Genomic DNA, 13171 nt, shown 5'->3' with positions numbered 1-13171 from the left:
CAGGCTGGAAACCATTCCTCAGAAGATCAGCCATGATATTATTAAATGATGGAACTGAATCAAGGGACCATGACCCACCCTACTCCTAATTTGTGTTTAAGTGAATGTGATTACAACCTTACCTTACCTCTCAAGAACTTGCTTAATTTTCCTTGATTGGTCTTCTGATCCTGACGTGACATGGGTTGCTTTGCCAAGCTTCATGAGACACAACTGGCTGACTCACTGTGTCACCTCTATCAATTTTGTAATCTTTCCAAAACTGGCAACATTGGATAATCCCTGGTTTTTTGCTTGTTCGGTGATTGACTAGCAGGTCTGTCAATATAAACTGCCTGGGGTCTGATGCACAGTCTAAAACACAAATCTCTAACAACTCTCAATCAGAACAAGGACCTCCGAGAATAAGCCAATGAGCTCACTGTGATAGTTTAAAAGTCTTTCTATTTGCTCGAAAGTCTCCATCTATGGCTCAGCGAGTCTGTGCAAAACCATTTTGAAAATTTGACAGACTCCCCTAAGTATAAAGAAAACAAGAAATCTTGAAAGAGCAGAGTCACAATTGAAGGAAGATTTTGCGTGATGCAGAAGTATGGTTCAAGGTTCAGCTGACAGGATAGCAGAGTGAGGAGAAGGGAAAATGAAGCAGAACTGGAATCCAGGGCTGAATCTAGCTGCACACAGCAGTAGTAAGGCTGTGCAGTGATTAGAGATGAAAGACCTGAAGTTATTGTGCTTGGAGGAACATGATCACTGAAGGTTAGAAAGGAAAGGCACATGGATTGGAAGCAGCTACTGTACTACAGACTCCATTCTGCAGTCTTTCCTCCATCTATTTGTTTGGAAGTAGCCTTCAACAGATTGACAATCAAATCCAATACATTTATTATGTTGCAAAATGCACAACAAAACAGCAGATAAATTGATTGAAAAATTGGTGGAGATAGTAAGGTTGTCAAAGCATACAACAAGATATAGACCAGCTGGAAATTTGAGCAGAGAAATGGCAGATTGAGTTTAATCCGGACAATGTGAGGTGTTGCACTTTGGGAGGTCAAATGCAAGAGGAAACTATACAGTAAACAGCAGGACCCTTCGGAGTTTTGATGTACAGAAGGATCTCGGGGTGCAATTCATAGCTCTGAAAGTGGAATCACAAGTGTTTAGGGGGTAAAGGCAGCATATTGCATACTTGCCTTATTTGGTCAGAGCATTGAGTATAAAAGTTGGAAAGTCATGTTGCAGCTGTATAAAACTTTTCTGAGGCTTTATTTGGTGTACTGGGTGCAGTTCTGGTCTTCACACTGTAGGAAGGATATGGAGGCTTTAGAGTGAGTGCAGAAGAGGGTCACCAGGATGTTGCCTGGATTGGAGTGCATTAGCCATGAAGAGACTTTGGACAAACCTGGATTGTTTTCTCTGGAGCATCAGAGGCTGAGGGGAAACCTGATGGAAGTCTATAAAATTATGAGATGCATAGATAGGGTAGATAGTCAAAGTGCCAGAGTCTTTATCCCAGTCTGAAAAGTCACATACTGAGGGCATAGTTTTAAGGTGAGTGGGGAATTTTTACACAGAGAATAGTAGATTCCTGGAACATGCTGCCATGGGAGGTGGTAGAAGCAGATACAATAGCAATACTTAGGAAGTATTTAGACAGATTCACGAACATGGAGGGATAGAAGGATACAGACCATGTGCAAGCAGATGGGATTAGTTTAAATTGGCATAATGGTCAGCACAGACAGAATGAGCTGAAGGGCCTATTCCTGTGTTATACTTTTTTGTGTTTTACAATACGTGGTCAGACTAGATAAATGGAGCAAGATTTCTCTACTCTTGTACTCAAATGACCTTATGATCTTTTTTAAAAAGGTTAGCATCATTTGCCTTTATAATTGCTTACATGTTTTACTTTCAGTGATTCATAGACATGTAGGTCTCGGCAAACACAAATACCTTTCAATCTTTCATTATTTATAAACTATTTTTCTATCGAAGTGGACAACCTCACATTTTTTTTCCCCTCACATTGTTTTCCATATGCCTTGTCCTTGCTTATTTACATCCTCCCTATATCCCCTCAAGCCATATCCTTCATGCTGCCACCTAGATAGGTATCAAGTAAGGTTTGGATATATTACACATGATTCCCTCATCATTATCACTGATGGATTATGATAATTTCTTGGGCTCCAGGAATTATCAGCACGGCACTAGTCATAGCCTCTCAAGCCAAAAATGGCCTGTTTATTTCTGTTGTATGTCCTTTAACCAATCCACAATCTCTCATATAGAAGGACTTGAAGATCTTTTTTTATCAAGACAAATAAAATGGACCAAATATACTTCATCTATAATTATCTGTGCTGTAGAACTAACCACATCTCTAGCCAAGCTGCTTTAGGGCACTTGTATTTACTGTACAAAATGAAAAACAACACTCAAGTTCAACACCATAAGAACAACGTCTGCTCGACTGTTGCCCAATCCACTTCTTCCATCATCAGTGCATCACAGCTTCAGTACAGCATCTACAAGGTTCACTGTATCATCTCTGTTCAACCCAACTTGGAAATATATGTTGTTCTTCATTGTTGTTACATCAAAGCCCTGGTGTCCCCTTTCTACATGTTTGGGGGAGTATTTTCATCACAAGGACTGCAGCAGATCAAGAACACTCCTCACCACCTCTGAGGCATTTGGTGATGAGAAATAAATTTTGGCCTTGCGAGAAACACCTTCATCCCATGATTGAATTAAAAAAGAACATCATTATTATATAACCCCATCTGATCTTCACTCTTGGCGACACTTGCGGGCTGCCCCCAGAACACTCTACGCAAAGGTGCATTTCACTGTGTGTTTCGATGTACATGTGAATAATAAAGAATTCTTATCTTAATCTTCTTCACTGGTTCATTTGCAACTTACAGCTAACAATGGAATGATTTGGCTTGAGGATAAAACAGCAAATATCAACGATTCATAAAAAATAACTTTATATCAATGCTTACAAGAGAGAGGTAAGCGATATATCTGAAGTACGTTAAAAGTGTGGTGAATGCAATCGATAAAGATATTAGATATACAATATTTGAAAGTGAAAGGGAAAGCAGAATTGGCACCAACGTTATAAATAATATTTCTGAGTTCTGTTTAGAGTGGATGCCAATGTAACATCCCTAATTGAGGAAACAGCACCACCGACCACATGAAAGCACATCTCTCACAGTTCATAACAAAGTCATAGAATCTTACAGCACTTATATAAAACTGAAATTACGGGAAAAATCTTTGGTTTTAATCCATATCAGAAGGGCTTGATAGCAATAATTTATAATCTGATTATGAAAGTACGTCTAGAGACACTTGATAAAATTAAGAATGAATTGGAAAGAGAACTCCAGATACTCTGACCTACAGAGACATGGAAGAAAATTCTCCAATTAGTTAATACATCTTCAATGTGTGCTAGACACTCTTTGATACAGTTTAAGGTGGTTCACAGGACCCATATGTCAAAGGACAAGTTAGCTCATTTTTATCACCATATAAATCCTATATGTGACAGATGTAATTCAGAGGTGGCTTCCCTGACACATATGTTTTGGTCCTGTCCTCTTTTGGAAAAATATTGGAAAGATTTTTAATATTATTTCAACTGTATTGAATATTGATTTACAACCTCATCCTATTTCTGCAATTTTTTGATTACCAATGATGGATTCTGGCCACTTATCCACTTCTGCTTGTCGTATAATCGCTTTTGTTACATTAATGGCCAAGAGATCCATTCTATTTAAATGGAAGGACCCTATACCCCCTACTACATTTCAATGGTTTTCTCAAACTATAACATGTTTAAACTTAGAAAAAATTAGGAGTAGTACTGTTGATCCTTCGCTTAAATTTGAGGAAGTTTGGAGTCCATTTATTCAATATTTCCATATGATATAAGCAGACCTTTATCGAATCCCTTTCAATAACCTTAGAATATAGAGGAGCGGAGCTGACGACATAATAATTTTTTTTTAATTTAAGAAATATCAGTCCAGTTTTTTTTGAAGTTTTTGGTTTGCTTTTGTCTATTATTATATTTGTTTTGATTTGGGGGGTTTTCTTTTCATATAATCAAATTTCTTTTCAATTTCTTTTTTTTGCATTATGTACACTTAGCAAGAGAGCGGGAGGTCTAGATTACATATCTTACTCCTTGTGAGTATAAATATCAACTGTTATTCTATGTATAATCATTAATGGTATATATATAAGTTGAATTAATCTGAAATTCAATAAAAAGATTGAAAAATAATACAGCACAGAAAAAGGCCCTTCAGTGCACCCTGATAAGCTGACAACCAAGTACCCATCTATACTAATCTCATTTATCAGCACTTAGAGCACTTGACCCTTAGCCTTTCTAAACCCTGTCAATTCAAGTGCTCACCTGTATACTTCTTAAATATTGTGAGAGTCTCTGCTTCCATCACCCTCTCAAGCAGTGGATTCCAAACTTCAATGACCCTCTGTGTGAAAAAAATCCTTCCTTATAACCCCCTCCACGCTCCCCCCCCCCCCCCAACCCCATTAGTCCTTACTTTAAACTTATGGCCTCAGAGGTCAGATATATTCAAGTAAGATTAAAGCCTTGAAACCATTTGGACTAACATACAGAGCTAATGGTTTTATTCCCATGTTGGATAACTTGTTTTGCTTCCAATAGACATTATGTTCGATACTAGTAGCCAGTAGCTGTGTCATTAATCCGCAATTCCAACTACATCGAAGGACTGAAAAGCCAAAAAAACTGGGAAATTCTCAAAAGTCTAAAATAGAAACAGAAAATGCTTGAAATACTCAGCAGTTCGTTCAGCATTTGCGGTGAGCTAGTAAGATTTAACATTTCAGGTTGCCAATCTGTCCTCAGAACAATAGTCACACTCACTCCACACAGAATGATGAGTGATTATGATATTTGTTGAGTAGTAATTAGTTGATGAATGTTTCAGTGGGGGGCGGGGGGGAAGAAGCTGGAAATAATATGGCCTGTTTACGTTTTAGAAATAATGGAAGTTGTTCATCTTGTTATCAGTGTTGCAAAACTTCCATTTTTGGCACAAAGAGCTCCATCTTTCTTTGCTAATGTTAATGAAAAGTAAACAAATGAAAGTAGCATAACATTAGAAAGTGCCAGAAGACTATCAATCTTTATTTGCCATTGATCTAATGAATAAGCTTTGCTGCATTTTATTAATTCAATCAAATCCTTGGTATACAAAGATATGTACTGAAAATATATTTCTGTTATTACGTGCTTCTTTACCTGCATAAAAGTCAGTGACCTTGTCTCTTTTCATGACCCATGGTGAACAAACACCATTATTGGCTTACAGTTATATTTATGCATTGTCCTTTGTAGTCTATTCCAAGTCATACAAGGTCTCCCAGATCTCCTGTTAAGCAATCCAAATTTTGACTGTCTTTCAGTCCCACACTATTTTGCTTATTGCCCATGTTGTATATTTAGGGACTATCCTGTTATCACAGTCATGCACCTCACTTGCAGTTTTAGAAAGCATTTTTATGTGTTGTTATAGTTGTGTCGCAATTGTCTATACTGCTTCCTAACAAAACTGCCATCCAAAGCATCATTTCAAAGCTGCACCTTTCTATACACTGGCTAGTTGCAAATTAAAGTGAAAATAGGCATCTCAGTATTATACAGAAAAAAGGTGATATTGTTCAATCTTGGATTTCAGCAATTGATTTGAACACCAGTTGCTGCATCTGTGCACCTTCTCTTACAATTTGAAGCTCTTTTTCTCCCCCCTATGCCTTTCTGATTTAAATGCAAATCATATATAGATTGGTTTGAAAAGGAAGCTACTCATGACCTAATGATAACAACAAGACTATAGCATTAAACAGCCAGGCCCAACAATTGCCTCAGCATTGGGCTTGTGCCAATACAATCACTTAACTCATAATTCTAACATATGCATGTCCTGTAGTTTTTTTTTCATTTCTTGGTGAATATAAATTTGCTTTGGATATCTTACGATACTTTTTTAAAATTAAATTCTTTTCTTCTTGAGGAAGTTGTTCAGTATGAACTTTTCTCAGGCTCCGCAGTAGGAAGAATTTGTTGGTCACTCTGCAGCATCCAGCAAAATACATATGCTTTTGAGGCATTTGGCAACATCCTTAATTCTCCCCTTGGATCTGATATTGTTAAGACTTAAGCTGTCAAAACCTTATCCATGTAACAATGATCATTTTTGCAGCCTCGGAAGTATAATTTCCTTACAACACTGTACAGATATTTCAGGGTGGGGTGAGGTATTCAGTAAGGTTTTGGCCCTAAATTTCCTCTGGTTGCATCCTGCCGGTGACCCTTGACTACATCCGAAGGCAGCGCTACTGTTATTTATAAGTCACTTGTTAGGCTCAGCTGGAGCACTGTGATAAATCCTGGCCACGACAGTTATAAGAAGTATATCAAGGACTTGGAGGGAGTGGAAAGGAGATTGAATAGAACAGTACCTGGGCGATGGAGAAAAGACAGGAGGCAGAATTTTTCAGCTTAGACCTTTAACTGCAGTGTTGTAATTTGAGTTATTTTGATAGAACAAATAAATAAACCCATTCCACTGGCAGGAGGCTTTGCTAACTAGAGGATTTGAGATAACTACCATGAGAAAGAGAAAATATAAAAGACAACGAGGTGTCATAATTAACAACCCATACTTGTGCTCATTTCCTGCTTCTCTAGACTCTAGAGAAACTAGAGTAACTGCGATCTGCATCTCCCCATTGCCAGTCACTTCAACTCCCCCTCCCACACTATCACAGATATATCAGTCCTCGGCCTCCTCCACTGCCAGGAGAATTCCAAACGCAAACTGGAGGAACAGCACCTCATTTTCCATCCTGGAACCTTGCAGCTTAATGGCATGAACATTGAATTCTCCCACTTTAAGTAATCCCCATCCCCCTTCCCCACAACCACCCCCCCCCCACCATGCTTCTTCTCTTCTTCCCTTTCCTAGCCTCTTTTTTTCCCCCTTTCTCTCCTTACCTTTGACCCATCCCCCGGTGGATCTGCTCTCCCCTCCCCTCCTCCCTGCACCTGCCTATCACTATCTCTTACCTGTATCTACCTATCACCACCCTGTGCCCACCCCACCTCCCCTCTTTTGTCCACCTATCACTGCTCTGCTTTTCCCTCTTGTATATTGGGCTTCCCCTTTTCCTATCTTCAGTTCTGAAGAAGGGTCCTGAACTGAAACGCTGACTGCCTGCTTTTCTCCACGGATGCTGCCTGGCCTGCTGAGTTCCTCCAGCAACATCATGTTTTTTCTCTAGACTCTTGTCTTTTACAGCTCTTGAGGTGAAAATTGTCCACCAGCCCCACCACTTTGTTCCACTCTACAAAGCTGGTATCATTTGTCAAGAATTCAAAGGAATAGATTCCCTGCACCCACTTCCCACAGAACATAAACCAAAATATAAACAAGACACTGTTTCTTCACCAGAGGTGAACATATCTTCTACTGCAGGTTGCAAGGCATCTTCCAAACACTAGTTCCCCAACTGAATGGGTGCAGGAGGAGCATTTTGCTTAAGGGCTCCTGGGCACGCTATGTTGGCGCCAGAAGCGTGGCGACACTTGCAGGCTGCTCTCAGAACACTCTACGCAAAAAGATGTATTTCACTGTGTGTTTCGATGTGCATGTGACTAATAAAGATATCTTATCTATTCCTGACCTGTAGCTTATATTAGAAAAGGAAGTGGTGTTGTAGAAATGCTGTTCCTTACAAGTCAATAGAGAAACTCCCAGAGGTCCTGGGACTTCCACTGAGCTATTGCAAAGGATGAGGTTCCTAAAACAGGGCCAATGTGCAGGAACTTTAACTTCCCATCCTTTGAGAGGGCTCAGGTGCAGATCCATAAATGTTAAGGGTGATGATGTGTGCAAGTGAACATGACATCAAGTTACACTTACTTTCTCTGAATCATTATTTGGGAGACCATACACTTTCTTTACTTCTTGTCCCTGCCAAGTTGCCGGCTGGGTTAGATGCACATTCACACCATTAGTATTCTAACATATTCATCCTTATGATACACCATCTTTGTGATTGAAAAGGGAGACTTCATGACTTAATTATATTATTATTTTTGGTGCCAATCATGGCTTTATTCCCAATGTTTATAGGATGCTCTAACAACTTTTATGTTCCTGTAATAATCTCCCAAGTTGTACAAATCAGCACCCCAAGCATTAATCTTCTATTCCTGCAGGGTTCCACACAACCCTAGTATTCTTAGTTCACATTCATGAATTTTCTCCTTGCTTTGGTGTGACAAGAAGGAGATGGTGTTCCTCAAAACAAATAACTATCTTTTCCCCTGGAAAAAACATTTTGCCATATTTAAAACCAATTGTTGATAGGGTTTGCAGCAACTTTGATGGGGTTACAGACTTATTTTTTTAAAGTGTTAACATTGCACTTTGTTCAAAGCAACCTCACTCCCCCACCCCCACTCCGTTTTAAATTTCTTTCCATGGAATATCACCTCTTTTGACTTTCATGCCACGTTGTGGCGAGAGCAGAACATTGGTTACAAATATTAGCCTTTAAAACCTTTCAAAGGAATCCAAAACAAAACTTGGCCTAAATGTTAGACCAGGTGATTGATATTAAAGGGGAAGAAAGGGGGTCCCAGTATAGGCCATCCTTGGTGTTTGGAGAGAAAAAGTGACATTGCAGCCAACAACGCTCACCTCGTAGGCATCGGGCATGTTGATCGTCTCCCCGTGTTCAGCCACATAGCCAATGATTCCTTTGCCCCAGGGCACCTGCACCTCGTTGGAGTTCTCCATGCTGGACGAGGGCACCACCGTGGTCCCCGAATGCACGTCGAAAAGCTTGGAGACCAGCCTCTTCTTGTGGGGTGGCCCCTCGACCAGGAAGAGGGAGCAACGGTCGGCGTCCACCATGATGCACAGGTTGATGAGGATCTTGTAGCTGAGGCTGGTCAGGTCCAGTTCGTTGGAGATGTCCTTGACCAGCTCCAGGAAGAAGCCCCGCTCGTCGGCCTCCTTGAGCGAGCGCTTGTGGTGGCTGGCGGCCGAGGCGTGCTGGGGGGCGCTGACCCTAGACTCCAGCAGGGCGCTGAGCAGGTGTGCGGGGGTGGGCGGCAGCGAGCTGGCCTTCCGCAGCAGCGCCCGCCGCCCGGGGCTGGGGGCCCGCTCGGCAGCCCGCAGGAACACCAGCTCGTCGTAGGTGTGGTGGCAGGTCATGGCCCGGGAGCGGGCGAAACTCCTCCTCAGCTCCTTCTGGCACGAACGGCGGAGGGTGGCATCAACCCGGGCGTCGGGTGGCCCGGCTCCCGCCTGCCTCACCCCCTTGTGAGCTTTCAGCCACTTGCTGACCGACTCGCGTTTGCCCTTCCTCAGCAGGTAATCCTCGAAGAGGTCGGGGTGCCGGTCCAGGAAAGCTTCCACCTCCGAGAAGTCGATGGTCGCCATGGGCTGAGGGGAGCTGAGGGGAGTTGGTGGCTGCGGGTCCCAGTGAAAGTTGCGGGCATCTCCGGATCCGCTGCTGGGACCTTCGCCTCGTCCCGTCCCCGCCAGCTCCTGGCGCTAAAACCACACACACTCTCTCCCTCTCTCTCTCTCCCACCAGCAGGCAGCCCGCCCTCAACTCCCTGCGCGGCGGATCGATCAGGGGTGGAGGGAGAGAGGGCGGATCCCGCCCTCAGCCTACAAGTGAGGTGATCCCCTCCACTTGGTGCCCAATCCCAATCACTTCCCTCTTTGCGAGGAAAAGTTGTGAAGTGTCCCGGGCAGTGCTGCAGAAACAGTGTGCACGCCAGAGAAATGCTGCACCGGCGAGCGGGCAGGTGCCGCTATTTAACTACCCTGAGAGTGATAAATCTTTCGCAGACTAAATGCTGGCTGGAAAGTTTGTCAAGTGACGAATTCCACCGCCGTTTAAAAACCATCATTCATCCCGTCAAAACTGGGGGATTTGAAATATTTATTCTGAATCTTGCCAAAAAAAAGTAACACGATGTGGAATGGACAGGAGATATTGACCACTTTGAAACAGCAGTGATTAAGATGTCTTTATTGGTCGCATGTACATCGAAACACAGTTTCTGGACTTTTAAATGTCCAGAGAATGTCAATTAATAAAACATTTTCATTCCATTTGATAGTTTAATTTCAGTGCGTATTTATTGGACTGATTATTAGGTCTTTTTAAATAACATTTTGAGGCACATTTTAATAAAATCTGGAATTAAGGCAGCTCTTTGTCGAGGTAACTGGACAGTGGGTGGTGTCACCTTCCGAGACAGCAACCGAGCGTCTCATGGAAACCAAGAAGTGTCCCAGGAAGGCAGCGCAGACATTCGCTGCGCCCGTCCAGAAAATCCACGTTGAAGTACAGTACACAAAAAATTGATTGCGGCTTTGAACCGTTGGGTGCCGAGCTTCGCAGTTGCCGCTGTCCTCCGACTCCAGCAGTCTGTTATTAATAGGCACGATCCAGGTTGCTATTAGATACAGTTATTTGACGTCAAGCCTGCTATAGTGGGTCAGGAAAGCAGAGCACCTGCCTGCCTTTGATAAGAATAAGGTTTATAGAACCGCCTATTGGAGTGAACTCGTTCCATTCCCCCAGGGACGAAGAGGGGGTGGGAAGTGGGGATCCCAGCGCAGTTTGGGTAGGACAGACACAGATCGCTGGTCCAGGAGACTGAGGAGTTGCCAGTGGCAATTAGGGCCACGGGTCCTTCCCACCTTCGGCTGTGAACACCAGCCACTTCGGGACCATTAAAAATGACATTTAATCACTGTTGATTTTTTTCCATTGCTCGTATGCCGGGCCAATTCCCCTAAAATATATTGACCACAGCTTAAATACTATCCATTAATTACTTCAGTAAATCCCCCGCCCTCGCTTATCAAATCTCCAACTCGTCTCTCTAATGACTTACCTTATTTTCTTCCTTTACAACTAATTACAATATTTTAATTGAATCCGTTCAAGTCGCATAACTGTAAAAGTTGTTTGACCTTTAAAATCACACGATCGAACCTGTTGCTGCGTTAGTTTCTCTGAACAAATAGCGAGCCCATACTACGTGAATGTAAATCGACGCAGGTGTTAGGGCAAACAGAACTTGAATCTTAAACATAAGCACTCAGGGAAATCTTGGTTTCTCTGCGTGGTCAATGTGCATGGATTAGAATTGGTTTATTATTATCACTTGTACCCAGATACAGTGAAAAACTTGTCTTGCATACCGTTCATACAGATCAATTCTTTACACAGTGCATTAAGGTAGTACAGAGTGCATTGAGGTAGCACAGGGTAAAAACAATAACAGATTACAGAGTAAAGTGTCACAGCTACAGGGAAGTGCATTGCAGGTAGACAATAAGGTGCAATGTCAAACAAGGTAGATTGTGAGGTCAAGAATCCATCTCATCATATAAGGGAACCGTTCAATAGTCTTATCACAGTGGGGTAGAAGCTGACCTTGAGCCTGGTGGTACATGCCCTCAGGCTCCTGTATCTTCTGCCTGATGGGAGAGGAGAGAAGAGAGAATGACCCAGGTGGGTGGGGTCTTTGATTATGCTGGCTGCATCACCAAGGCAGCGAGAGGGATAGACAGAGTCCATGGAGGGGAGGCTGGTTTCTGTGACATGCTGGGCTGTGTCCACAACTCTCTGCAGTTTCTTGTGGTCCTGGGCAGAGCAGTTGCCATGCCAAGCCGTGATGCATCCAGATAGGATGCTTTCTATGGTGCATTGATAAAAATCGGTGAGTGTCAAAGGGGACATGCCAAATTTCTTTGGCCTCCTGAGGAAGTAGAGGTGCTGGTGAGTTTTTTTGGACGTGGCGTCTACATGGTTGGACCAGAATAAGCTATTGGTGATGTTCACTCCTAGGAACTTGAAGCTCTCAACCTCAGCACCATTGATGTAGACAGGGCATATTAGCTATTTAATAAAAATACATAAACTTTGCTAATGGTGATATTTGTGCTGGAAAATTGGATTATGCACTCCTTTTTAACTAGTACAGACAGATTGGTCTCTTTCTGTGTAATTTTCTTTGTTCTGTGATTCTATCGGAGAAATTCACACACATAAGAAAGAGGTATTAGAATGTAATGCAGACATCAAAGATTAGATGTATTTAGGGTGATATCAATGTCAATCGCATTTTTAGATCTTTCTTCGTTGGCCTGTGCCTCAGAATCGAGGTGGATGTGTTTCCACTCTGGTTCTGTGGATCTGGCAAAACTATTCACCAGTTCAGTAACTGTTGAAAGCCTAAGGGAAAAGTGAAAGACTGTGGAGCGATCAAATTAGATTTAAACGCTCCAAAAAGATAACTATCTGGAAGGCCCTCTGCCAAACGATTTGCAATGAGATGATGCATTAATCTTTGAGATGGAGTTTCCAGCAACAAGACTGGTTGACACAGAAGCCACCTTTCAAAGGAAAGTGAACAAAGAGTTGGAGATGGAGGTGGATGGGGAAAGATCAGCGTCCTGAATTGAGATGCTCCAGAAAAGAGCTAACATGGCACGGCCGGTCTCCCTCATAAACGGCTTTGAATTGGCACCTAGTGACTGTAATAATTAAGGTGTGCAATCATTTAATTTCCTTGAGAAACTCAACGTGAGCCCACCTGTAACAAAACACAAGAGCAAGATGGTGTAAATAAATGTTTATAAGTACCTGAGATGGAAAAAAGATGTTTTCAAATATTATTAAACTACTGCAAACATCACCAGAAGTTCAGCTGTCTATCAGGATTCACGTTCAGCTGGTGCCCATGCTCTTAGCTGCCAAAGTTTTGGAATTCCTCCCTAATGCTTGTTCCATCTCCAATTTTAGGATGTTCCTTAAAACATATCTCTTTGACAAGCTATTTGTCCATCTATCCTGACATTTTTATCTGTATTTGTTAAGCAATGTCCATTTGAGAAGCAGTTGGGCCACTTTGCTGTATGGATAAATAGTTTAGTTTATGACATGAGCAAAACTCCAAGTTTGCTTACAAACTGCAAGACTTTATTCTTCTGTATTAACAAAGGGTACAGGAATGACTCATTGATGCCAATGTTATTCCTATGCC

General features: G+C 42.1%; 1 protein-coding gene across 4 annotated transcripts in view; it reads right to left on the bottom strand.

The window, feature by feature from the left end:
• The window catches only part of LOC127570393 (dual 3',5'-cyclic-AMP and -GMP phosphodiesterase 11A-like), a 189228-nt gene extending 179119 nt beyond the window's left edge, over positions 1 to 10109 (bottom strand). For 3 of the 4 annotated variants that reach the window (XR_007956358.1, XM_052015933.1, XM_052015934.1), the window contains exon 1: positions 8793 to 10108. Coding sequence is in view for 3 of the 4 variants with exons in the window: in XM_052015933.1 (XP_051871893.1) it covers positions 8793 to 9539 (747 nt within the window). In the remaining variant the exon portion in view is untranslated. Of the gene's footprint in view, positions 1 to 8792 lie in introns of all 4 variants that reach the window. The other variant, XM_052015935.1, reaches the window with a different exon arrangement.
• Between the last annotated feature and the right edge of the window lie 3062 nt (positions 10110 to 13171).

Source organism: Pristis pectinata, chromosome 5 (genome assembly GCF_009764475.1).
Source record: "Pristis pectinata isolate sPriPec2 chromosome 5, sPriPec2.1.pri, whole genome shotgun sequence".
NCBI lineage: Eukaryota > Metazoa > Chordata > Chondrichthyes > Rhinopristiformes > Pristidae > Pristis > Pristis pectinata.
This window is presented reverse-complemented; position numbering and strand designations above follow the sequence as displayed.